General features: G+C 46.7%; 1 protein-coding gene across 3 annotated transcripts in view; it reads right to left on the bottom strand.

The window, feature by feature from the left end:
- Window positions 1-27,536, bottom strand: part of LOC134406902 (vigilin-like) — a 72,488-nt gene that overhangs the window by 41,894 nt on the left and 3,058 nt on the right. For 2 of the 3 annotated variants that reach the window (XR_010025991.1, XM_063138555.1), the window contains exons 2-7: window positions 11,078-11,157; window positions 6,541-6,653; window positions 5,085-5,233; window positions 3,532-3,747; window positions 1,527-1,733; window positions 61-276 (exon numbers count right to left, since the gene is read on the bottom strand). Coding sequence is in view for 2 of the 3 variants with exons in the window: in XM_063138555.1 (XP_062994625.1) it covers window positions 61-276; window positions 1,527-1,733; window positions 3,532-3,747; window positions 5,085-5,233; window positions 6,541-6,616 (864 nt within the window). In the remaining variant the exon portion in view is untranslated. Of the gene's footprint in view, window positions 1-60; window positions 277-1,526; window positions 1,734-3,531; window positions 3,748-5,084; window positions 5,234-6,540; window positions 6,654-11,077; window positions 11,158-20,852; window positions 20,930-27,536 lie in introns of those variants that run through there. The other variant, XM_063138556.1, reaches the window with a different exon arrangement.

Here is a 27,536-nt window from a genome sequence, read left to right as displayed (position 1 = left end):
GCTTTCCCCAAAGGCTATGCAGAGCTTCCAACTCAACAGAGCCACTTGTGAACCACCCACCTTATCCTCATAGATCTTGCGGATACGCAGGAGGGCCTGGGAGACGGGTTCCTTTTCGCCGGTGATAATGATCTCATCCTTGTTGACGCTGGGCGGCGGGATGTTGATGCGGGCCCCCGTTTCCTGCATGATCTCCTGGACCACTTTGTTGAAGGCTCCGGCAATGAACGGGTGGAAGGCCTTCTCTAGGTTCAAGCGCTCCACCGCCCGCTTATCCTGGAACGTAACGGGAAAGTCACCCGTCCATTTAAGGAGAAAGGTAGAAGCCATCTCTATGACCCTGCACGCGGCTTCCATGCTGGGTCACAGACGCAATTCCTGTGTGTCAAGTTTTGGTTCCTCGCTGTTTGTCATTAAGCCTTGCCTATGTTTCCAAGGGAGGGCTTGCTGCTGAATCTCCTCCTTCCCCTTCCAATCAATCACCCAGGTGGCATTTCTTTTCTCTTTTCTTTTTGCTACAAGCTTCCTTTTCAAGAAGGGAGTTGGAGTACAGCCAGCTCCCTTTAGGACAGCCTCCCACAACCCGGGGCGCTCCAGATGTGTTGGACTACAACTCCCAGAATGCCCCAGCCAGCGGCTGGGGCATTCTGGGAGGTGCAGTCCAACACATCTGGAGCACCCCCGGTTGAGGAAGGCTGCTTTAGGACGAAGGTCAGCTTAAATGCACAACAGCCCTGTCTCATCAACCCAAAGGAACAGCACACGAAACGGCATATAAAAACACAAACCGCTTCCCGGTCGCCATTTAAACCAGGTGTGCAGAACGGCTTTCAGCCTGGAGAAGCTCTTGGGGGCCGCGTTCTAACTGTGGGCAGGGCCAAAGTGGGTGGGGCCAAAAACACCAGCATATTTCAGCCTAAAGCTCTTTCTGCCATAGAAAAGGCATTTCAAACTTTTAGAATGGGAATCAATACTCATACGATTGGTGGCTGGGGGACAGCGGGTGTGGCCAGAGGGAATGCCAGAGGGCCGGATTTGGCCCCCGGGCCTGAGGTTCTGTACTCCGGCTGGACATCAGGAAAAACTTCCTCACTGTTAGAGCAGTATGACAATGGAACCAGTGACCTAGGGAGGTTGTGGGCTCTCCCACACTAGAGGCCTTCAAGAGGCAGCTGGACAGCCATCTGTCAGGGATGCTTTAGGGTGGATTCCTGCATTGAGCAGGGGGTTGGACTCGATGGCCTTATAGGCCCCTTCCAACTCTACTATTCTATGATTTAAACCAATCGTATACAATTTGCAAAGCACTCCATGCTTTGTCAACGGAAGTCAAAGGAAGTCTATTGCCTTTTGCCAGCCGCAAAGAGCAAGGCAGGAACCCTGCATATTGTTTTTTTAAAAATGCTTGAGTTGCAGGATGGAGTAAAAAAATATATCTCTCGTGCAGCTTTGTTACTCCCGTCCTTATACCTTTGGAGGGAAGCGGGGTGGGGGGGGGCAGTGAGCAGAGAATCTCGGCGACTCACCTGCTCGGCCGAGATGAGCAAGATCTCATGCCGAGCTTTCTCAATGCCTTCTTTGGTGCCCGTGATCTTGATCTGGTTGCTAGGGTCCTCGGGCCGCGGGATGTTGATCTTGGTGGCCGTCTTCAGCTCGAGCTCCTGCAGTTTCTCGCCGTTCTTGCCGATCACAAAGCGATGGTGTTCCTTGGGGATTGTGACAGTAGCTGAAGCCTGCAGAAAGGGAGGTGGATGGCAGAGATACGGAAGCCTTCAAACATGCGCCCAGGGCTATCTGGCAGGTCAACTGCCAATATTCAAGGCAGTAAGCCTGTGTGCACCAGTTGCTGGGGAACATGGGTGGGAGGGTGCTGTTGCAACATGTCCTGCCTCTTTGGCCGATGGATGGTTGGCCACTGGGTGAACAGAGTGCTGGACTAGATGGACCTAGGGAGGTTGTGGGCTCTCCCACACTAGAGGCCTTCAAGAGGCAGCTGGACAAGCATCTGTCGGGGATGCTTTAGGGTGGATTCCTGCATTGAGCAGGGGGTTGGACTCGATGGCCTTGTAGGCCCCTTCCAACTCTGCTATTCTATGATTCTATGACCCTTGGTCTGATCCAGCACGGCACTTCTTCTGTTCTTAACAGCACCATGGTGATGATGAGCCTGCCTGGTTCTGACCACTGGAGGCTCTGAACTGAATGCCACCAACTTCAGAGGTTAGGAGGGCCGCTACCGGAGAGGTGCCCCGCTTGGGAAACACCCTCACCACAAGTTATCAACTTGGTCTCTACGCTTTCTTATATGTAGGCGACACAATGGTTTTCACGAACGCCGTTTCTTCTTTTGTGTTGGCGAATGTTATTCATCACTTTGGTGCTGGTTTCTGCTGAGCGGTTGTTGTTTTTAACCGAGTTGCACTTATGGCAAGTTCCCTCGATTGCATTTTTTGGAAACGAGGAATTAAATCTGTACTACCGTATTTCTTCGATTGTAAGACGCCATCGATTGTAAGACGCACGCTAATTTCAGTACCACCAACAGGGAAAAAAACCTAAGACACACCCGGGATTCTAAGACGCACCTCGTTTTTAGAGATATTTATATTGGGAAAAAAGTGCGTCTTAGAATCGAAGAAATGGGGTAATAAAAGAGGGTGCATGTTTGTCTGTCCACTCCATAGCGCCAAGGAAGTGAAACTCAGACACCTATAATTTGGCATATTTACTAAGGGGGTCCGAGGGGTGTGCGTCTCGGGGTTATTTTCTTTTCAAAAACACATTAATTCATTTGTAGCCTGGTGCCTACACTGTATTCTTTTCGTCGCCAGCTGAAGACCATTTTTATTTCCTCAGTATTTTAACACCTAAATTTAAACTTTGCTGTTTTAATGCTGTATTTTAATCCTATATCAATTTTCTGCTGTGTGGTTTTATCCCGGTTGTGCTTTTTATATTGTATTTTGTATTTGGGTTTTCAGATTGTTGGACGTTTTATGATGTTCTTAATGGTTTTAATTATTGTGAACCGCCCAGAGAGCTTCGGCTATTGGGCGGTATAAAAATGTAATAAAATAAATAAATAAATAAATTCATTTAAATGTGTCTGTGCAATTGAAGCCTGCAGTAACGTTTTCAGCCACTGCGGGCAGCATTCCCTCACTAACACACAGCTTTGCAGCCCTTTGAAGCCAGGGGGGACGCCGAGGGACAGAGTTATATGCCTCCCTGCCACTTTGAGGCTGCCCCTCTCTGTCAGGGGGCTACTGTGGTGCACCATGTGAGGGGGCCACGCTAGAGGCGGCCCTGGGTGTGGCTCCACTCAAGACAGTGCAAGCACACTGTGCCCAACTCCTGACAGCTCTGCAACTTTGCTACTAGCCTTCACTGTATCAAACGAAGGTGTATTCCAACCTGTGCAAAGCCAGGTCCGTTCACTAGTATATTACATACAGTATGAATTCACCCAGGGCAGGCAGATGGGAAAACCAGTCGCCGAAGCAGCGTGGGAAGGAAGAGCTTTCCACGCACCTGGGTCTGAAGCCGAGCGACTATTTCTTTCCGAGCTTTCATGACGGAGTCCAGTTTGCCGGTCACCATGATGGACAGGCCCTGGTCTTTGGCCAAGGACAGCTCGATGTGAGCCCCTGTCTTCTGCATGATGTCCACACACACTTTGGCCTCGTCACCTTCTCCGAACTGGCTGTTGTCCTTGTAGCGTCGCTCTTCCAGAGGGACGTGAAACACCTGCCGAGAGGAACCCAGAGACTGCGGCAACAAGCGACACAAATCGCCGCCCGGAATGTAAGGGCAGCCTTGCTGGATCTGGCCAGGAGGTCAGTCGAGGCTCAGAACCTTTTCTCCATAAAGGGCAGCCAAACATTTCTGGAAACCCAACTGACTGGGTGTGAAAGCAACAGCTATGCCCATGATTTTCCTTGGTATCTGATATGCACAGATACACTGATCTGTAATGCTTAGCTATTGTGTCCGATACGCACTGACGGGCCTAATCCTGCGTGAATTGGCCTAACCCTCTTTCAAAACCATCACTGTATCCTGCAACAGAAGATTTCATACGTTAAAGAACTTTTGCATGGAATACCACCCCCCTCTCTCTCCCATCCTGAATCTACTCCCAATCAACTTCACCACTCTCTGCAACCATGCAGAATTTCGTAAGCCTCTGTTCTCCCTAAGGCAGCCTTCCTCAACCTGGGGCGCTCCAGATGTGTTGGACTACAACTCCCAGAATGCCCCATCCGGCTGGGGCATTCTGGGAGATGCAGTCCAACACATCTGGAGCGCCCCAGGTTGAGGAAGGCTGCCCTAAGGCATCTTTTTTTCAGAACGGAAGCTCAAAAATGTTTCAGCAGGGCTTTGTACAGACGGATAGACAGCCCAGGAAGGGATACAGGTTTGTGTTGCATCCAAACTCAGGATTTATTTCTTATTTTTTATTTATTACATATTTATTCTGCCCAACAGCCAAGGCTCTCTGGGCAGTTCACAATTTATGATTAAATAAACCAGGGCCGCAAGCCAACAAACTCTGGTTTAAGGCCCGCTTATATATCTGGGCTTGTTATTAGCCAGAATCATGCGTTCGGATGTAACGTAAAGGTATCCTTTCTTACTTGGCTGCAACTTCAGGCACATGTGATTAAGCAAACAGGCTGTGTGCATCAGCACGCTGCACTCCTGGCTTAAAGTGATGTCTGAATGCAGCTGTTGCATGTTACCCCCCTGATCCACTTTAATTGTCCTTTAGGGCTCCCAGAGGGAGGAGAAAGAAGCCATGTCAATACTGCCCTGACAAGTAGGAAGCAAAATAGTGCTCCCATCAATTTTCCAGTGTAATCCAAGACATTGCTATTGACCAAGGCACACAAGCACGTTAACCCAGTTACAGTTTAAAACCAACTTCCTACTCCTGCAGCTTGCTTTCATTACCTGAAGAGCAATACAGGAACACCTTACAATTAGCAATGCCTGTGGGGAAGCCTCTCACTGCATGAGATATTCCGGGAAACCACACCCACAGCTGAAGCGAGACTCTCTGTGCCCTGCCTCCAGACGCTCACCTGGGTGATGACAGAGGATTTGATAGGCCGGATTTTGTTCCATACTCCTGTCAGCTCACTGGACTTTTCCCCCGGGGCTCCCTTTTCGGGGAGCGGGGGGAAAGCTTCCAAGTAAGTGGGGATGTAGGCCTCATCCTCTGGGACACCACCTGCCCAGCACAACAAGAGAGAAAGAGCACACACACAAATAAAGGGAAAAAATCGAGTAAGGAGAGGATTTTATTATGCAGTCAATGGAAGCAAAACAGGGAAGGGAAGCTAATCAATCGTGTCGCTATTTGGGAAGGCTTTTAAATAAATTGATGTGTGTGTGTGTGTAAGACTTTAAACAGAAGTATTTGGGAGGGCAAAAGGATCTTGCGTACACGGCTTGGGACCAAAATACCTGATGGAACGCCTCTCCCGACATGAATCTACCCATACTCTGCGTTCAACATCTAAGGTCCTCCTCTGAGTGCGTACTCTGAGGGAAGCTCGGAGGATGGAAACAAAAGAGAGGGCCTTTTCAGTGGTGGCCCCCCAATAATGGAATGATCTCCCCGATGAGGCTCGCCTGGTGCCAACATTGTTATCTTTTTGGCGCCAGGTCAAGACTTTTCTCTTCTCCCAGGCATTTAACAGCATTTAACAGCATATGCCAAGTTTGTTAGTTTTTTAATTGACACCAGAACTGTTGTGGTTTAAATGGATACTGTTGTTTTTATATTTTTGATGGTTTTAAATTTTCTATACTTTTTAACGTTCGCTGTTTTTAAATTTTGTAAACTGCCCAGAGAGCTTCGGCTATGGGGCGGTATATGAATTTAATAAATAAATAAATATATAAATACAATCTGCATCAGAGTTTGTATGTTTTGTGTGTGTTAGTTTTTAACTTCTTCCAGAGGCGTGGCTGTGTTAGTTCTGCTGTGACAAAAATGGGTCTTATGATATAAGCTTTCATGAGCTTGAGTTCACTTCTAATGTAAGCCTCAGTTGGCAGGTGTACACATACTACTGCAGAGAAAGAAATATAAGTAGTGCGGTCAGAAGGGAATAAAAGGCAAAACAAAACAAACTAACCATCATGTTAAAGCCTAAGTGTATATAAAATAACCATGATTATTTACAAAGCAGTGTTAATGTTAACACTGACATCTTATCATTGTTAAGCTAACAGCTGTAGTAGGATAAACATCCTTGATCTTTATTCAGGCCACAGGTGACAAAATTGAACTTTTTCTACGGTCAATGGTTTCACACTGTAGTCTCCCTTTGAAGTTCAAGAATGGCCACTTTAAGGTCAACAACAGAGTTTCCTTTCTGATGTGCGTTCATTTATTCTTTCGCGTAGAGACTGCTGTTGTTAAACAACTGAGACTTAGAAACCCTTACCAGCCTACTTTCCACCCAAACTTAGTTAAGCTCCATTGTCAAACACCCCCCTGCCCTGCCCAGGTTTCCTGCCCCATCTTACCTCGCGTTTCTTCATCCCTCAGGCCGCTGCGGTGCTCAGCAAAGCTCTCGGGTGTTAACACTGCTACCGAGCTCATAGTTTCAAACCCAGATTTGCGCGATTCCGGTATTCCACTGTATTGGAAGAGAGGCGGAGAAAGAAAAGACGTGACACAGGTGATGTCAGAAGTTGACCAAACCATCAGGTTACTCCTTCAAAGGGCAGTCATACCTCCTAGCACATCACCCGGCCACCCCAGAGCAGCTCTCCATGATCTAGTTTGAGACCTGGGACATCTAGGACTGCCTCCTACCAAATGAGACTGCATGAACCCTGCCTTCGTAACCTGAGGCTTGGCTATGGATCCCTTCACCATTTGCGTAGGTGGCGACCAGAAAGGAGAAGGGACTTTTCCCATCCATGTTACCCCATTTATGGCACTCCTTCCCCCGGGAGCCTTGCCTGGTGCTAACTTTGATGCCATTCTATTTTTACTTGCCCAGGCTTTCAATGGGTAAAACCACTTCACCTGATGAAGTTTTTGCTGCTCAGTTGAAGATTTATGCTAAATTAGCACCTTGCCGCTCTACTCTTATTTATTTGTGTGAGATTTTATTATTTCGTACCAGTGTTTTGTCCTTGTTGTAAGCTGTCCTGATGGTTTCACCAAAGGATGATTGGGTCACTTTGTTTATTGCTTTTAACAGTCTATAAATAAATTTTAACTTGGTGTTTTAAAATTTGTAATTTTGCATTGCTGCTGTTTTTATCTGGTTGAGATTTTATATTATGGTTTTATACTGTTGTTTTATACCTTGAATAGTTTTAATTTTTGTGAACCGCCCAGAGAACTTCGGCTATTGGGCAGTATAGAAATGTAATAAATAAATAAATAAATAAATAAAAATTTTAAATGAATGTGATCCAAACTAGACCTACGACTACTAAGAGAGTTGCTGCCTTAGGCTGCATTCTCACAAAATAGTTGACATTTCTATACACAGGGGTGCAGAATCTCAGGCTCCCAGGGCCAAATGCGCCCCCCATCTTCCTTTGGGTTGCAGCTCCGGAGAACTTTTCTGAAACTGAATTCGGACCTCAGGCTGAAACTTTTAAAACAGAGGTAGGCAACCTGTGGCCCGCCAGATGTTTTGACCCAGAACTCCCATTATCCCTCACTTTTGGCTATGCTGGGTAGAGCTGATGGAAGATATCGGACAAAACATCTGGAGGGCCACAAGCTGCCTCCCCGCCCACCTTAAAGCCTCAAGATGGTGGATCTAACCCAAATGGGTTGCTAGGTTTGTTTTAGAATAGCCATAACTCAATGGTAATGCACCTGCTTTGCCTGCAAAAGGTCTCAGGCGCGTTCTCCACCATTGCCAGGTAAGGCTGGGAAAGGCCCTGGTTTGAGACCCAAGAAACAGGATCAGCCTCAAGGGTAGGCATGGACAGGCTCCTGCTGAGGACCCACACTCCAGCCTCCTGGACAAGAGCCCCCCGGGACTTACGCCTCCTCTTCACCGTCGCAGCCTGCTTGCTCATCTGCCTCTTGCTTTGGCTGAGACAAAGGCGAGGGCGACTAGGATGAGCAGTAGATGCCATTGCTTACTTGCTCACTGGCCGGCTGGCAAGCAGGCGAGGTTGCAGCAATGAGGAGCAATAGGTGCTGGTGACAATGGCACCGGGAAAACAGACTCGCTGAGGAAGGGGGCCTGTGGCGTTACACCCCACAAGGCAGTTCCCAAATGTATGTCTGCAGTTTGTAAGTCTGTGGGTTTTAGAATGTTGGCCTGAGTGGGCGGAGTTAGAATGTCTGGGGAGGGGGAGGAGGGATATATAAGGGAAGGACTGAGGGGATTGTGGGGGACTTGTTAGGTCCTCTTAGAGCAGCCTTCCTCAACCTGGGGCGCTCCAGATGTGTTGGACTACAACTCCCAGAATGCCCCAGCCAGCTGGCTGGGGCATTCTGGGAGATGCAGTCCAACACATCTGGAGCACCCCAGGTTGAGGAAGGCTGTCTTAGAGTCTTTAGTGCTCTCTGTGTTTAGAGTACTTAAGTTCTGGGAAATTGAGGGTCAGTGTAGAGAGTGGTGTCTTTGGAGTGTGGTGCGCACGTAGTTGACGTATATTAATCAATACTGATAATAAAGAAAGTTCAAGAGTGATTGTGTGAGAAAAAGGAAATCACGTATGTGAATGAGTGACAGGATTGTATGAAAGGTTTCAAAAAGGTTTTTAAATGGTTTATTTGAAACAAAGCTTGTGTACTTTTGAAAATAAATTTTGATTGTTTTGTTTTCAAACTACCACAAAAATCCCACGTGTCTGTTTGGCATTTATCATCTAAAGTTTACTCATTTAACACCCACTCTGACAATCATTCACCTCAGCACATATAACTCACAGTATTTTATTTTATATATTAAAATCCTTCTCCATTTAAACCCCTTTCTCCACATAGTTTGGAGGAAGGTGGGCTTTATCCCTTGCCTCAGGCGTATCAAGCGGTGGTGCTTGGCTTGAGCAGGGAGTAGCCGCGGCCGGGTCTGGTGTTCAGAGCCTGTGTCGTGGCAGGGCCCACTGAGGGCGTCTTATTATTATTATTATTATTATTATTTATTTATATAGCACCATCAATGTACATGGTGCTGTACAGAGTAAAACAGTAAATAGCAAGACTCTGCCGCATAGGCTTACAATCTAATAAAATCATAGTAAAACAATAAGGAGGGGAAGAGAATGCAAACAGACACAGGGTAGGGTAAGCAGGCACAGGGTAGGGTAAAACTAACAGTATAAAGTCTGCACAACATCAAGTTTTAAAAGCTTTAGGAAAAAGAAAAGTTTTTAGTTGAGCTTTAAAAGCTGCGATTGAAGTTGTAGTTCTCAAATGTTCTGGAAGAGCGTTCCAGGCGTAAGGGGCAGCAGAAGAAAATGGACGGAGCCGAGCAAGGGAAGTAGAGGCCCTTGGGCAGGCGAGAAACATGGCATCAGAGGAGCGAAGAGCACGAGCGGGGCAATAGTGTGAGATGAGAGAGGAGAGATAGGAAGGAGCTAGACCGTGAAAAGCTTTGAAGGTTAACAGGAGAAGTTTATATTGGATTCTGAAGTGAATTGGAAGCCAATGAAGAGATTTCAGAAGCGGAGTAACATGGTCAGAGCGGCGAGCCAAGAAGATGATCTTTGCGGCAGAGTGGTGAACAGAAACCAACGGACTGATGTGAGAAGAAGGAAGGCCAGAGAGAAGAAGGTTGCAGTAGTCCAACCGTGAAATAACCAGTGCATGAACAAGCGTCTTGGCGGAAGAGACAGACAAAAATGATCGAATCCTGGCAATATTATACAGGAAAAATCGACAAGATTTAGCTACTGCCTCAATATGAGGAATAAAGGAGAGCGAGGAGTCAAATATAAAGCCAAGGCTATCAGCTTCCTTGACCGGAGTAAGCGTAACATCATTGACAGTAAGAGAGAATGAGAGATGAGGAGAAGGTTTAGGAGGAAAAACTAGCAATTCAGTCTTTGCCATATTGAGTTTCAAACGACGATGAAGCAGCCAAGCTTGCCCAAGCCCCCTCACCCCAAGAACTTGACAGGTGGCTCTGCCTGGACACCTCTTTCATCACCCATGAACCCTGTTGTGCAGTGAAGGTGGAACACCCACCAGGGCTAGAACCACTGGCTTCCCATGGCTTCCCTGGAGCTCCGCCCGCCTGCAGCCACTCAGTGGTAAGCCAAAAGGCAGCAACCGCGCAGCTACGGCCCTAGTTCTCTCCTTAACAGGAGGGGAGCTGGGCTACTACACACCGCCTGCCCGGGTGGTGTGATGACATCAAGCATGAGTGACTGTGAGCGGAGCAGCTACATCCCTTGCTGTCGACGTCACCCCTTCACAGCCCCACTGCCCCCGCTTCGTAAGGCAGGAGGAAAGCTCCCCCCAAATCCAGTCGCCTACAGAGTGAATTCTGGCACCTTTTTTTTTTTTAGCCGTGGCCAGAGCCAGCACCTACAGATCATAAGAACCACAGAATAGTTGAGATGAGACGCTGGCTCTCCGCAAGGAGAAACGTAGAAGCTCAGGCCACATCCAGCTCGTTTGTGATTTCCCAGCTGTCCCCCATCACCACCACCGACCACTTGATGGTTTCCCAGGTTTTGCACATTCTCCCCTCCCCACGATTTTAAAAGTTTGAAATACTTCTCCTAAGGTTTAGTTACAGGCTTTGAGAGCTTTCAGCTATAACATATTGATATTTTTAGTATTTGGGCTCCGTCTCCTTTGTCCCCCACCACATTTTACGGTTGTCTTCTGCCCGACCACTGGAATGCAGCTCTCGAGAGCTTCCTCAAAATTAAATCCGGCCCTCTGGCTGAAAGAGGTTGACCGATTTCCTCCAGCCTTGCGGCAGCCAAAAAGTTACACAGAAGTCCATTGCCTGGCTTAGATGTAGACCGTGTGTCAGCCCTTCTGACTTGGCGGAGCTGTGTCAAAACAAGCCACCCAGTGCAGCTCGCCTTTCCTGCGCCGATGAAGGCCTGTGCGGATCAGACTTACCTGCAAAATGGTCAAATGCCAGAAGGGTCCGTCCTGAACGAGGCTACCTGTGGCGCTTCAGCGTGACGGCGGCTTTGGTCCTGCAAGAAGGATTGAAAGATGTCAGTCTCTATAACGAACGACTGGGGTAAGGCAGACCCCAGGGGTCTGAACTTCCAGAAACCTGAAAAAAAGAGAACACGGTGCAGGATTGTGCTAAAATCCAATGATGGCTATTTCCGATCCTGCAAAAATTCTGACTGGCTCTCAGAAACGGGGAATGTTTACTGCAGCAGCAACAGAGAGACATCAAGTGATGCAGGGTTTCGATTTAAGAAACCAAGGCCTTGAACTGAGCACACACAGCCTCCAATTCTTATTATGTGATCAGGGTTACTTCTGCGCGGTTTGAACATGCCTTGAGATACAGGTTTCTAAATTGCCATTTACTTGCTCACCTACGGCAAGATATTATTCCTTCCAAGCGACCAGAAAGCAAAGGTTTGTAGAAGTAGAGCTTTTTTTCAAGGCCACAAATGTTTAGGAGAGATGTGTGGAAATAAATAGACTAGTATCTGGCAGGGTGGATTTGATTTAATTCATGATTTAAATCACTACTCAGAAAGACTCGATTTAATCATGTGACTCCCCCACCCCAAAGTGCACTCTATTCATTGAATTTTTTGAAACTTAGCACTTAAGAGGTATGGGGTTGATTCTGTGCACATAGATTTGCAAAAGGAACAATGGGATTGTGATCTCTGCAGGCACAAATTCACAGTTTTGAGAACTGTAAAACCAAGCATCTGTGATAATATCTTCTAGATAGAAAAATTGCCCAATAACCTTACAGAAACCTCTGGAAGAGCATAACATTGTGGATGGATTAATGGAACTCATTTACCAAAAAATTTAAACACTGCATGAATATACAGCCTCATGCTACATAATTGGAAACTAATCCTTATTTCATGATGAATAACTTTTGGACTATAATGTATCTTAAATAGAAAACTATCTTTAGATAGATTTTTCCTCAAAATGCATTTTATTAAAAAAAACCTATTTTAAATAAAAAAAGTCCCATTTTTTAATTTATTTCTAAAAACGCATTGATTTTTATCCACCCTGGTATCTGAAGACTTAGTTGCATGGCTACAGGAATATGCTATCTATTACTCCCCGATGAGAAATAATGCCAACCCAAAACTTTTCTTCTGCTTCCACGTAACCCATCCATCTGCCGTGACCTATGCCTCTAGTTCTTCTCATAACCAGAAGGAAACAAAACTACTATGCTGTCTTGGAGGGGGGGGGGAATTCTAGACATTATGCTTTGCTTTTTAGACAGGAAGGAAACGTTCTCTCCACAGCGGATGAAAGGTATCCACTACGAAGAAGAGGCCTTAATTTGTTGACATTCACAGGAATGATAAAACTGCTTGGCGACTGGGCTGCTCCTCGAAGAGAAGTCTGAGCTCCACTTGCAGCAAAAGTGTTTTGCCCACTGCCTCTCAACGACCATTAAGCTAGCAAGGCGGCACTAAGCTGCACGCCAAGTCTAAACTCCTTTCGGGAACGGAGCAACGTATTTTAAGGCTAGGCGTGGGGGAATCAGAACCGTGCAAGGCCCGCTTTTCCAGGACAGACAAATAAATTTGACACAACGCAGAAGTCTAACTCTGGGCCGGAAGGACACTTTTAACACGTCATAACACAGGCTATGAGGCCCTGTGGGGCACGGCAATGCCTCAGCTGCAGCTCTGACACCTTCTGCATGAGCCGTCTCTCTCTCTCTCCGCCCCAGCCTCCCACATCCCTCCACAACCCACCTCCCACATCCTGCAAAGGTACTTTGTCCACTGCCTCCCAACCCCCATCAAGCAAGATGACGCTAAGCCGCACGGAGCCAGCCTATAGCGAGGATTTGAGAGAAATCCTCTTAATAGAACCAGGAAGGAATCACGCTGACATTTGCCATGGTCTATCACCTTTGCATCAGAGCTACATCCTGTGGCTAGGTTGCACAGGGAGGGAGGGTGAGGGAGGAAAAGACACCTCCCCACCGACCCCTGTTGCACATGTAGCTTGTGAACGACTAATCCTGAGCATGTTTAAACAGCAAATGGAAGATACCCATGCAGCTGCCTCTTGTGACCCTCAACTAGCATTCAGGGAACTGAACGTTATAGTTAAGGCACACAGAACAGCATCCTATTTATTTATTGCATTTTTATACGCAATAGCCAAAGCTCTCTGGGCAGTTCACAGAAGAGAAATCCTAGGAGCAGATTACCTGAAAGTATTTTACAGTCCCTTGTGAAGAGGCCAGCTAGAAGTCTATCTGAGGAGTTATCCTTACTTGCTGTGAGTTGTTGTTTTTTTAACCTGCAGGAGAGGTACTCAAATCAAACTCATTCGTATATTGGTTCATTGATGTGTGGCCCAGGTAGAGATACCTGAAGAATTACAAATTCTGATACAAACTGATGTGTTTCACAATTCCCTGACTAATCTAAATTGGAGCTTAGTTTTCCACCGGCTTCCACACTTCCAAAGCGTCCTCCAACACAGAAGTATGAACCCACGTTTTAAAAAGGCATATTCGGAAAGCCAATTGGCTTGGAAATAAGTTTTTTTTAAAAAAAAAAATGCAAAATTTTGGTGTGAATTTCTTAAAAAGCAAACTTGCAAATTAATGAAGAAACGGGACAAGACAGACTTAAGGGTAAAAACGTTCACAAATGAGATAGGCCACCCCTTACACCAGATTTTTTTTATATCGATTTGCTGGGGATGGTGGGAGTTGCAGTCCAACCCACCGGGAAGGCAACAGGTTGGGGAAGGCAGTTTAATTTATGGTAGCCTTCAGCTACGAGGACCTACCTAGAGCCACCGAGCCAGGCCTCACCTGGCTTCTGCCTCTCCGCTCTTCCTTCCCCGGCTAAATTCCTATCCTCTCTGGCCCATAGCAGGCATCGAGCAACCACAGCAATTCATAGGTGTGTGAGTGTATCTGTGCATAAACACCGCTGCATTCTGAGCCCTGCCTGCCAACGAAAGATGCATTCCTACCCCGTTCCGTGGGAGAACACAACACGTTCTAGCCGCCTTCCCCGCACCAACTCCAGCAGCACGCTGACCGAGTTGCAACCTTGTCTCCTTGATGCAATCCGACAGTACTGCGGCCCGCTGGCCATCAATAAATAAAGAAGGGAGAGGAGAGCACTAACGACACGAACGAGGAAAGAGAGGGAGGAGAGGCAACCATTTCTTACATGCACCGGGGAGGAGAGACAATTCGCAGGAGTCTGGGCTTTTTCAAAGAGAGAAGTTTGGACATCTGCAGGAGTTCAAGGGAACCAGAAGCTTGTAAGTGACATATGGTGACAGCCCTCGAAGTATTACAGAGACACGTCTGAAAGGCAGGGTGGCTTCACCTAAGACAGCCTTCCTCAACCTGGGGCGCTCCAGATGTGTTGGACTACAACTCCCAGAATGCCCCAGCCAGGTGCAGTCCAACACATCTGGAGCGCTCCAGGTTGAGGAAGGATGACCTAAGAGGTCACGGGACTGTCCGAAACAGCCGGTTTCTTCAAAATGGGTCATTCCTCAAGGCACACCAAGACCATTCAAGGAGGGAGGGTCACAAATGTCTCAGACTGTGAACTTGTAGCAAACTCACCAGGTTGAAGATTGGCGCTGTACGGAGAAAAAGCTTTGATGTTTCCCACCCCAATGGCTTACTGTCCACAGCAGGGGAAATGAAGCTCAGGCTACAGGCCGCACCCTGCCCACCTGACCGTGCCACCTGAGCCCTAACACTTGATGGTTTGTGGTTCCCTGGCTTTTGCGAAAGTTTCCCCCCATTCTAAAAAGTTGAAATGCATCTCCTAAGGCTTAGTTACCGTTAATGAGCGTTTTAAGTTAAACTATGTGGGTGTTTTTAGTTTGTTGCCACGCGGTCTCCCATCCAAACACCGAGCAGACCCAACCCTGCTTAGCTTCAGCAAGGTTGCCACAATGTCTACCATCCAACCACACCTTGGGACCTGAATAAGGAAGGAACACAAGAGCAATTATAGAAAAAAGCTTAGCCCTGCTAGTCCTGAGTTCCTTTCCAAAATCCAGATTTTACACAACTGAAATGTAATAAGGGAAAGAAACCAGATGGCAGCTCAATTGGTGTCAAGCGGCCAACCGCAGAGCTCGGCAAAGAGAGGAGAAATTCATTCGCATGTTGCCTCCTTTCGCCAATGTTTCATCGCTGAGAAACTTTCCCGAACACATCTGTGCAGCGGGAAGAAAGAACCACAAAGAAACTTCCAATTGGAGTTAATGAGATCCCACGGCGTTTGTCCTAAAGTTAGCAACACAGCCACCTCGGAGGCGGCTTTCCCAAGACAAGCGGAGCTCGGAATACAGGTACCGGTTCACAGTCCAACGGACAACAATCAGCACGGCTGCTTTTTGAGAACAGGACAGTGACAGGCTTTTAAACCGTCAAGTTGTGGCCATATTCTGCACAGAGAAAAGCAGGATTTTATCGCTTAAGAGTGCACCTGCTACATTTGTTCTCAATATATGCCTTCCAGAGAGGTCAGAGCGGTTGTTTTATAGCAGGGATGGGCAAATTGCAGTCCTCCGGATGCTTCAGTCTACAACTCTACAATTGGCCATGCTGGCTAGGGCAGTTGGGAATCTCAGGTCAAAACATCTGGATGGCTACAAGTTGCCCACCTATTTTATAGCCCCACAAGGCAAGTGAGATGGGACAGAATCTTACCAAGGCCTGCCCAGCGAGCTCCATACCCAAGCAGAAACTAGAACCTGCTGTTTTCCATCTCACAGCCCAGTGGTTTCCAACTTTCCACCATCAGGAGAAGTTTCCTGGGGAGACCTTATTCCCCCCAAAACTTTACATTTCCACCCTTAAAAGCCTATAAATACTGATAGACAGGTGCCTCTGGGTGGCTGGAGAGAATTCTAGGGTTGCTTCTGTAACATGGTGCCTCCAGATGTGTGGACTACAACTCCCAGCAACTCCAGGCAGCACATTGGGAAAGGCTGTTCTAGGGGACAGGTGCTCAACTTGTGACTCAGGAACAACAGCTGGATGATGAACAGCAACACTACCACCAACCTATAAAGCCCTACATGTCTTGGGACCGCAATACCTGATGGAACGCCTCTCCCGATGAACCTACCCGTACACTGCGCTCAACATCTAAGTTCCTCCTCCGAGTGCCTACTCCAAGGGAAGCTCAGAGGATGGCAACAAGGGAGAGGGCCTTTTCGGTGATGGCTCCCTGACTGTGGAATGAACTCCCTTTCAGGTGCCAGGTCAAGACTTCTCTTCTCCCAGACATTTAACAGCATTTAACAACGCTAAGTTTGTTTTCTAACAGACCCCAGAACTGTTGTTTTTAAATGGATACTGATGTTTTTATACTGTTTTTTTTATGTCTCTGATGGTTTTAAAATTTTGTATACTTTTTAATGTTTACTGTTTTAACTTTTGTGAACTGCCCAGAGAGCTTCAGCTGTGGGGCGGTATATAAATGTAATAAATAAAATAAATAAATAAATTTGTGTTTAAGGTTGTTTAGGCATCGGAGAAAATGAGGAAGAGAAAGAACACGTGGACAAATAATAATGATGAGGATGTTGCAGGTTAGAGCTGAAGGGCAGTTCCAAGGCTGAAGAGGTACATAGCCGTACCTGTGCATAGGAACTCTCTGTGAAGTCATAGCCTTTTACCTTCATAGTCAAATCTCGGCGCTAGCGTTCCATTACATTGCCACACTGCCCATTCGCGTTTCAACGCTGCTATATGCAAGGCTCAGTCCTCCAGGACAATAACACTGAGGAATATAATGGCTCCCAGGAACCATTACAAGGCATCAGGGGCTTTGCCCACCAATTCAGCCAAGAACTGCAGAATCATGTGGGTTTCCGCATAGGCCTACAGGACAAAAACCAACCATCTTGTTCAAATTGTCCTCCTGGTTTCTTGCAGGGAGAGGGAACAAGATGACCGTCTGGACCGAGCCAGGGATGTCAGAATTCCCAAGCTGTTGAGGGAGTCATAGAAACGCAAGCTATGAGGAAGAAGAGGCCCATTAAACTATTGTCGGGGTAAGAAACCTTTGCCTGCTGTGTAGTTTGCGGCACATACGGTACTTGGAGCTATAGAAACCAGGAACTGAAATGCTTATGCTGCTCAAAGGGAAAATCCAGGCGATCATGGAAAAAAACGGAGTCATACATTTATTATCTTCCACATTTCCAAAAATGTATTTTACAGTATGCTGTGACAACAAAAGCCAATGCCTGAGACTGGGCATCTAGAAGCAGATGATTTTCTCTGGGTGCTGCCAAGGAAAGAGACTTTTCTGTTGTGGCCCCGCTGTCTGAGGAATGCTCTACCCAGGGAAATCCACCTGGCATCTTCACTGGACACATTAGACGCCAGGCCTTCCTCTTCTAGCAAGGATTTAATCTATAATCTGCTCCTTTGGTTATCTACTTTACTGCTGGCTCTTTAATATTTTTAATGTTTTAATCTTTTATTATGCTGAGATCTTCATTGTTGTATTTGTTTCAGTTGTTTTTGGTTATTATGATTGTAAACCATCCAGAGAGCGTTTGCCAGTTGGGCGGTATAGAAATTTAACGTGTAACGAAATAAACCGATGCATGGAGAGAACATCCATACTATGGGATACTGTAACACCGTAATGCTCAGAACACCCCAAGTAGCCCAACGACTCAGGTGGCGAAATTAGCTGGGGCAGCGGACGTGGAAAGGAAGTGACTTCACAGAATCATTGGCCCCGTTCAAACACGCTAAACCATGCTGCTTAACCACAAAATGGTTAATGAAATGCATTTGCATTCTGTTAACCATTTTGGGGTTAAGCGGCATGGTTTCGAGTGTTGTCTGAACGGGGCCATAGAATCGTAGAGTTGGAAGGGGCCTCTAAGGCCATCAAGTCCAACCCCCTGCTCAATGCAGGAATCCACCTCAAAGCATCCCTGACAGACGGCTGTCCAGCTGCCTCTTGAAGGCCTCCAGCGTGGGAGAGCCCACGACCTCCCTTCACGTGCCTCCAACCTCAATGATGAAGAGGCAGCCACAAAACCGCCATGCAGGTGGGCATCTGGCTCCCTCACCGTGTCCGAGAGCAAGACTCCTGACCGGAGTAAGAAACCTTCCTCCGAGTTGCTAGGCAACGGCACATATTATGCCACTTCTCCTCAGCTACTGCTAGCCGGAAAAAAGAGACAGGGCCGAGGAAGGAATTTGGGGGGGGGGGGATCTCGCCTCACCGGTGCCAAAGGCGTGAGGCCTACTCGCTACGGAGCAATCTTTGCTCTGGGTTTGACCCCAGAGTGTCGCTTCCTTTTAAGGATCTAGTTAGGCCAGAAAAATGTATGGGAAGCTACAACTCTAAGGCAGCTTTGTCTTTGCTACCGCCGGTATACTCAGCTTGATTAAGACCGAGAGAAACCCAACTATCCTGAAGGACATTGAAGGAATGTCCACAGGGGCGGCAAGAGTTTCCCCTTCAGGAGGTTGAGGTCAAACCCTTTCAAGACTCCATAATGAAAAGGGACCAAAAAATAAAGCCGGTCATATTGCAATCCCACCCCCCACATACGCAAATCTGTGGTGCGGCCACTTTGGGAAAGCCATATACAGTTCTGGTCACCACCCCACCATAAAAGGGTACCACAGCACTTGGGCACCATTTTTTTGGTTTAATCGTGGGATATAAATCATATAAATCGTGCCACGAAGGGTGCAGAGAATGGAAGCCTAAATGACATGGGACTGAGGCACTTTTCCTATAAGGGCAGGGCAAAGCATTTAAGGCCACCTTCCGTAAACTGGTCCCACCAAGATGCGTTGGATTTCAACGCGAAGGGGCCGCAGCTCAGTGGTAGAGCACTTGGCTTTGCATGCAGAAAGTCCCACGGCTGATCCCCAGCTTCTCCAGAATGGGCTGGAAAAAACTTTTGCCTGAAACCCTGGAGAGCCGCTGCCAGTCAGTGTCGACAATACTAGGCTAAATGGAGCAAAGGTCTAAATGTGAACCGCCCAGAGCACTGTGAACCACCCAGAGAGCTTCAGCTATTGGGCAGTATAAAAATGTAATAAATAAATAAATAATAAAGGTCTGATTTGGTAGAAGGCATCTAGATGGACCAATGGTTTGACTTGGTATGTTCCCAATGCCCACAGCTCTGGCTTGCAATTTATGGTTTCTCTGTGTGTGTGTGTTTGTGTGTGTGTGTGTGTAGGGGGTGAGGGCATATCAAGTTATGCACATGTTAAGAACTCAAGGTCATCCAACGGAAGTGATCAGCAGTCGTCAGGACTGGCAAGAGAAGGACGTCTTCACACAACACTTGTAAATTCACTTGTAAATTCCAATTTATGGAATTTGCTGCTGCAAGTTGTGGTGCTGGCTAATAACTTGCATCAGCCTTTCCCACTCTGGTGCCATCCAGATGTGTTTGACTACAACTCTCAACGGCCATGCTAGATGGGGTAATGGGAGTTGTAGTCCAACACATTAGGAGTGCACCAGGTTAAGAAAGGCTGGTTCAGGTGACCTCAGACAGGGGCTCTGAACACATGGAGAGGTTTATGAGTGACTGTAGGGCTGTTTACACAACATGGCAACCCACACTTCAGTGGCTGAGTGGAGGTTGTTTTGAACCATGCATTGTTTGTTGAACCATAGGTTAGTATGTTGTCTGAATGCAGCCAGGGCGGCTTGTTGTTGGGTTGTTCAGGATGGTTAACAAACCACCCTGGCTGTGTTCAAGACAACATGATAATGCACCATGCAGGAAACATGCTGTGTTCAGACGACACACATGGTTCAACAAACAAACCATGGTTCAGAACAACCCACACTCAACCACTGATGTTGGTTAGAGTGGTTTGTGAACAGCCAAATAGTCAAGATGGTTATATTAAACCACTAGGTTCAGAAGGAGTATGTCTGTGAACTTCATTTGCCAGGGAGGGAACTGCAGAAGATGGGTATTACTCACAGAGCACTGGGTTGGCCAGATTGGGAGACAGGAAGCTGAATTAGGCAGACTTTTGGTCTGATCCAGTAGGGCTCCTCTTACATTATTATAGACATGGGTTGTGGACCAACTGATGGCTAGACTTGGCTCCAAGAGTCTGACAGCCAACCAACCACCTATCTCTGCTTTGGATACTTTTGAGTGGTTACAACTGTGGTTGGGTTGAAGTGGAACAAAGAACGGAGGCTCAGACTTTGTTTTCAAGGGTGTCGCCTGTGATTGTTCCCGCAGACTTCTCAAGGGCCTTGCAACATCGAGAGTGTTTTAATTGGGCTCCGCCGTGGCTCTTCAGGTCTCATAGGGCCACGCAGGTGCAGGTGCTAAAAGCAGCTATTTTCGTAGTTCGTGGGAGTTGCCGCTCCCCCCCCCCCTTGAGTTGAAACAGAGAGAGCACTCTGCGAAAAGTGGGGGGGGCAGGGAATAAAGCTTTATTTTATCTTAAATACTTGCCAACACATACAAGATCACACCCTTGTACTCTGCATGCAGTAACTCACTAGATATGCATTGTCCCTAGTCAGAACTGAGCACACCCCGGCACTCATAAGCACACACTGAAAAGGAGCAAAACTTCACCCTTTGTCTAACTACACAGCAGAACAGATAAAAGGTGATGAGGGACAACTTCTGAAAGCACCTGATGCATCAACCTTGGCTAAACAAAAGCAGATGCGAGACCAGTCCTTACCTGCACAGGGAACCACCCTGGAGTCCTCTATACACCATCTTGAGTTCAATGAGAGAAGCAAAGCATAATATAGATGGAATAAAATACATGTTCAAATACATACTCAAGTTATAATTCCTGGCTCTCTCCCAAACACACCCAAGTAAACCATACTGCAGGCCAACCTCTGAAGGGAGTTACAAAAAATGTGGGCCAATGTCTCAACTTGGTTACCCCGTGATTTGACTGTCATAGATGGGTTCTGGAGTCATGCGCTACCCTCCCCACCCCACATATCCCAAAGCAGGGAACCACTAGCCATGTTGGATCAGACCAAGGGTCCATCTTGTCCGGCATTCTGTTCACATAGTGGCCAACCAGCTGTGGACTGAGAACCCACAAGCAGGACATGAATGTATCAGTATCCTACCGCTCATGTTCCCCAGCAACTGTTCACATGGGCACACTGCCTCTAATACTGAAAGTAGCACATAGATATCAAGACTAGTAGCCACTAATAGCCTTCTCCTGCAGGAATTTATCCAACCCCCCTTTTAAAGCCATCCAAATTGTTGGCCATCACTACATCTTGTGGTAGTGAATTCCATAGTTTAACTATGTGCTGTATGAAGAAGTCCTTCCTTTTATTTGTCCTGAATCTCCCGCCAATCAGCCACATGGGATGACCACAGGTTCTAGTATTATGAGAGAAGGAGAAGTATTTAATTCTCTACCCTATGCTCACTGCACATGAAGTGCAATGCAACAGCAACTGTGGAAATTGTATTTTCAAGAGCCCCTGAATTCCGGAAACTTATCTTCTAGTCCCATTTGGGTAGAACAGCGACAGGCAACCTGGTACCCTTGAGAGCTTCTGGACCCCATAAGCCCCAGCCAGGTCAACGGTCAGGGTTTATGGATGTTGCAGTCACGTGGAGGGAACAAGTTGTCCACACCTGGGGTAGAAAAGCGAGAAAGAAACTCAGCTCTTTTACTTTTCAGTAAACCAACTGGATCCCTTGACACCTTAGTGTGTCATTGCATGGCCAAGACCATAAACTTTCTGAATGGACCCTGGACGGCATAAGACAGGGGAGTTGAACCTCTTTCAGTTCAAGGGCTGAATTCAGTTTCAGAATTCCCAGGGGTCCACACCTGAGTGATGAACAGAGTCAAGTGGAAAAGGGATGAAGCACAAAACAAAACAAAACCCAGCATATTTTATCCTAAAGCTGTTACTACCAATAACTAAACCTTAGCAAAGGCGTTTCAACATTTTAGAATTAGGAGAAAAAAATCACAAAAGCAGGGAAATTCACTAAACTGGCAGTCAGTGGAAATACATATATGTCATTGAAATATATTATATATATTATGTCTCAGATGGAACTAGAGGCAATAGTGACAGCAAAAATGAAGGTGCCCCAGCAATCCTGGTGGAACAGGTAAGTGGCTCTCAGCATTTCATACACAGCTGTTTGTGGTCACTACAGCTCCCATCAACTCTAGCCAGTATAGACAGTGGTGGGGATAATGGGAGTTGTAGTCCCCCAGATGTTTTAGCCTACAAGTTGCCCACCCTTGCTCTGGGGCATCAGAACATTTTCCAATGCAAACTGAAAAATTTCCAGCGCCAATGACCCTATGCAACTGTCTCTGCAGAGGCCACCAGTGAGGGAGGAAGCAGCAGCCAGGCACCTCTCCACCGTGCCTGGGTCCAGCTCCAGCTGAGAGCCCCCTCTCTCCTGCTGTCAACTGTAACTGCTGAACTTTCCAACTAAGACTGTAGTGCCTGAATTTGCTTTCCTTTCCCTCCTCCTCCTCCTCCTCCTCCCTCCCAATCCCCTTTCCTTTTGTGTCATGTCTTTTAGATTGTAAGCCTGTGGGCAGGGACTGTCAAGAAATACTTTTGTAAGCCTCCGTGAGAGCCTTATTTGGCTGAATGGCGGCATAAAAATCCTTAAATAAATAATAAAAAAATAAATATTAACCTAATTTGCACTGGAAAACATTCAGTTTGTATCAGAAAAAAAATCCAATGCAAGGTAGCTTAATATGTGCAGGGTCATCAGCATTGGAAAATTTTCTGATACAAACTGAACGTTTTCCAATGCAAATTAACTTAATTTGCATTGGGAAATTTTCCAACTCAAAATTTTCTGGAAAACTCACATCGCTGGGCATGGGAAAGGGAGCGTAACCTTCTGGGGAACTCCTATGGGCTGGTTTAAGACCTGGTCTGTGGCAGGAGGCTCAACACACCTGGCTTAAAACCTTGACCACAGAAAGTCCACTACCATAAAGGTTCAAACACCCCACAACCGCACCATGTGTAGGCAACTAGTATTGCAGAATAATTGGGAGGCCAAAAGGAATGAAAAGGTCCCCAAACCCAAGCAAAAGGGAGGAGGTAAGCCAGCAAGAACTGAAGGGGGAAGAGAAAGGGAAAAAATAGGCAATTATTGAGGGGCTGGAGAATGTCCATGCTGGCTGGAGAGAACGGAGTTGCAGTACATCAGGTTTGGGAAGGTTGGATTGGACGTTGTCCTACAACCCTCCCAGAATCCTCTGGGAGATGCAGGAATTCCACAGCAGAAGTGCCAACTTGTTCTGCAGACAGAGGGTTTCTTCAAACTGCTAGAAAGCTTTAAAAGCCACTGGCCTAGATTCAGGCCTCCGCCCCAATATACCGCTCCCACCCTCTGCCGGATGCACTATTGCCAGCTCCATGCTCAATCCACTGGAGGCAAAAGCTGCCCCAAGGGCATGCGTTATGCACTGCAGTGCGCATTAGATCTTCAATGATCACTTGCTTCCATGTTATGCCATGCTTGAGATATCTGCGGGGGAGCCACACACATTTATAAAAAAGGATTTTATCTGTTCACCAAAGGGGTTTTTCAAGCTTTAGTCTAGGGATGGGCAGCATGCAGGCCACAAAAATACATGCGGCTCCTGCCACCTCTGAAATCAATTTTTAAAAAATTATGTGAAAAAAATGGTGCATGTAGTGGCTACTCACAGCCAAAAGGATCCAAATTAGCTTGCAAACAAGCTAATTTAGGCCCATTCTGAACTCTGTAGCCACTACAGACATTTTATTTTTAATAGCCACAATGGGTGTGTGTGCAGCCTGCAGGGGAGATCCAGGGACAAAAACCAGACGTCCTAAAGTAGCCCACTCCTGTTTGAGATCATTTCCACATCGGTGTGTCTGCTGAGGAACTCATACACACTGTAGAAGATTCTGGAGGAACATTTCAAGGCAGGCACACAGTTCATGCAGGGTGTTTGGCTAGGCCTCTCGGGTCTCACCATCACCCTGCAATTCAAGTTTCAATGGTGCTCACCAAGGCTCACAAATGGCTATCCCTTAAACAAAATTAGCTGCTAGAAAATGAAGTGAATGCATGTACTAAAACGCACACAACACTAAACTGGAAAAGACGGAAGTGGTAGGCGAGCTGTCTTTTGGAGAAACTGCAAGTCTTTTCACTGACTAGCTACAGAGCAATCCTCAGAACGTATTGGTTGACCACTGATACATAGGAAGGAGACTTGTACTAAGTCAGACCAGGGGTTCATCCAGCCCAGCACTGCTGTCACTGACTGGCAGCAGCTCTCCGGGGTTGCAGGCAGGATTTTTTTCCAGCCTTACCTGGGACATTCTACCACTGAGCCACAGCCCTGCCCAAGTCCAGGCCACTGTGTTTGGCCTGGTCTACATATGCAACACCTATGTAACACTTCAGATGGAAGACAGGCGTTATCACTTCTGAATGCTCCGCCATGTTAAAAAAAATCCCTGTAAGAAAAAAAAAGTAGCACATCAGGGAGAAAGATTCTAATCCAGCCATCATCCTCTTATGCTAGATTTCTACTTGCAAGGAGTTATTCACACCCAGGAGGACCAAAAAAGATTGCCACTCTCACACACAGTCTGAAGTGGTACAGTGCCCATCCTACCGCCTCAGCATCTGTTTATAGTGTTTTGCAGAAAATTAAAATGATTATGAACACAAAATTATTAACACCCATACCCTTTAAAAGAGCAGTAATAAAAGCAGGTTAGATAAATAAGCCCGGAAAAATGTAAAAAGGTCTTCAGGACTAGCTCTATAAGGACATCAGGGTAGGCACCAGGTGAGCCTCCCTTGGGAATGTTTTAACGAAGGGTGCTTGGCCTGTTGTGGTGCCATTGGGCATAGACCAGGCTTTCACACAAGCAAAAGCAGAATGAGCAGAAATACATTCACTTCATGGCAGGGGCAGCATCTTAGGAAAAACAGACATTTGGATGCAGCAGGCCAGAAGTTTTGATTCCCCACAAACATTCCGCAGTGTTCAAGTTGCATCAGAGCACAAAACTTCTGGCAAAATGCGTCTTCACAATGGGCCAAGAAAGATGCCAACCGTTCGCTGGCAGACACCAATAAGGCAGCTATTTATTGACAGCCTCAAACACAGAATTCTACACACACTTGTTTATGAGCACACAAGACCGGTTTAGGCTGCATAACGACCATATGCCTTCACACCAACCTTTCCAAAAGGGAGTGATTTACTCCACACATTAACTTCAGCACTAAAATACTTCACTCTGGTGCTGTTTGCATAGCTGCTTTGCTCAGACTGTGTCCCCCGCTGTTCCCTCTTTGCTTTGGCCTCATACCGACGGGGTGGGGGAGAGGAGAGAGAAGCAATGGCCATGCCACATGACCCTCCATTAAAGGACTAGGATTCGAGCAAACATTAAGGGAGAAAACGCAAGTTTCTAGTCCACATGGCTGAAATTGGGAGAACAGATTGGCGAATTCAGGAGAAGCAGAGGATTGATTGAGATTTTAACATTTGTCAAGGTCCAGTACCCTAAGGCTGTAGAACTTTTATGCAAACACTATACAAGATGCAGAACACATATACGCTGAATATGGAGGCTGTTGCTGAGGGAAAAGGCAATTCTTATACAGCTGTTTCTACCCAGTATGACAAAACTACACATTCTGGAACCACTGGAAGTGTAGAAGAAGCCAGTCTCAGGCAGCTCTTTAAGATCGGTCTATGTAACCCACTTTACATAGGGATGCTTTAGGGTGGATTCCTGCACTGAGCAGGGGGTTAGACTCGATGGCCTTGTAGGCCCCTTCCAACTCTGCTATTCTATGATTCTATTCTTCTCTGACTGCCAGTAGGCATTTCCCCCCCCCAGCTCAAGTCACCCCAAATGGGGGGTTGAACCTGGTACCTTCTGCATGCAAAGTCTTATTCCAGGAAACATTCCTTGACTGACAGCAACCATTTTTATTGGCATTCTGTGTGTTTTTTTAGCATAATAATAGTATTTTATTTTTCGTATCTTTTACTGGTTTAATTCTTATGATCACTGCTCTGGAATCTGTTTCAGACATGGAGCAGTATACAAATTTTGTAAATAAATACATAAATTAAAACGCAGGCATTCTGCTATTATGCTTATGGTTCCATTGCCCTGGAAGGTTTCTCATTATTAGAACATTAAACCCCCATCTCATAAATGACAGGGATGCTCGATACTAACAAGATAAGAGATAGAGGCAAAAAAACAGACACAAACCCGGAAACATTAAACGACGGCTGGATCTGGGAAGAATACCACCCAAAGCTGATCAAGCAGTCAGACTATGTTGGCAGGGTATATCCAGCAGGGTATATCCACGCTGCCAAGGCAAACGCATTGAAAGAAGACAAGGATTTTTCGTCTTCTTCCCCCATTGGTCTGCAAAGGGACAGTTGACTCTGGTTGCCTGTGCAAAGTTAGGCGGTTTCTCCATCTCCGTGGCAAGACAGAATGATTAGGGAGATTTACCTTCAACCAGGTAAATTTTCCTATGGTGAGAACACAAGAACAAACGTCAAGATTGTGATTGACACTTTTAATTTTTTAGTGCTCAAAACAGTTGATTTCCATTAAGTAATTTCTCAGTAAGCTTTAGCTTTACCCAACCTGATTTGAGATTTGAACTATAAGTCCCATCAGTCCCAGCTGGCATGGCTAATGGGCAAGAATGCTGGGGTTGTAGTCCAAAACATCTGGATGGCACCAGGTTGGGGAAGGCTGCTTCATACTTTGCCTCATGCTCCTCCGCCCCGCCCCCCCTCACCCTACACCCAGTAGTCTGGAGTAGGCCACAGTCTCCGCATCTTCCTGCAATTCGAGAGAAACGGGAGAATTCTCCCTCCTTTCTCCAGCGCGAGCTTCTTTCCTTAGCTTGTTTTTCCACCACTGCATCTCAGGGGAAGGTTCGGCACGCTCCAGTCACCCATTAGACTAAGCTGGCAAGTCTCCTCCAATTCGAGCATCTCCCTCAAGCGGTTTCCACCTCTGGTGTTTCTCTCTACCCCAGAGGCAAAAGTGGGCAGTGGGGGCAGGGGATGAGAAGAATAGCAGAAGCAAACTGAAAGCCTTATTTATTTATTTATTTATTTCATTTCATTTCTATACCGCCCAATAGCCAGAGCTCTCTGGGCGGTTCACAAAAATTAAGCCTTAACATCTAACTGGAAAACCAGACACCTCATCTGCAGATTAGCCTGGGTCATCCTGCTCAGGTCACTATATACTTCTAGAGAACCATGAACTTCACCCAGTTCCGCATATTGGAACAAAACCAGCTTTGCTACCGTTCAGTGATCAATCAGCCTGGAACAAACAAAACCAGCCAAGCG

The sequence above is a fragment of the Elgaria multicarinata genome, chromosome 11, assembly GCF_023053635.1.
Source record: "Elgaria multicarinata webbii isolate HBS135686 ecotype San Diego chromosome 11, rElgMul1.1.pri, whole genome shotgun sequence".
Lineage (NCBI taxonomy): Eukaryota > Metazoa > Chordata > Lepidosauria > Squamata > Anguidae > Elgaria > Elgaria multicarinata.
Note: the sequence above shows the minus strand (reverse complement) of the source record. Positions and strands in the feature narration are given on the sequence as shown.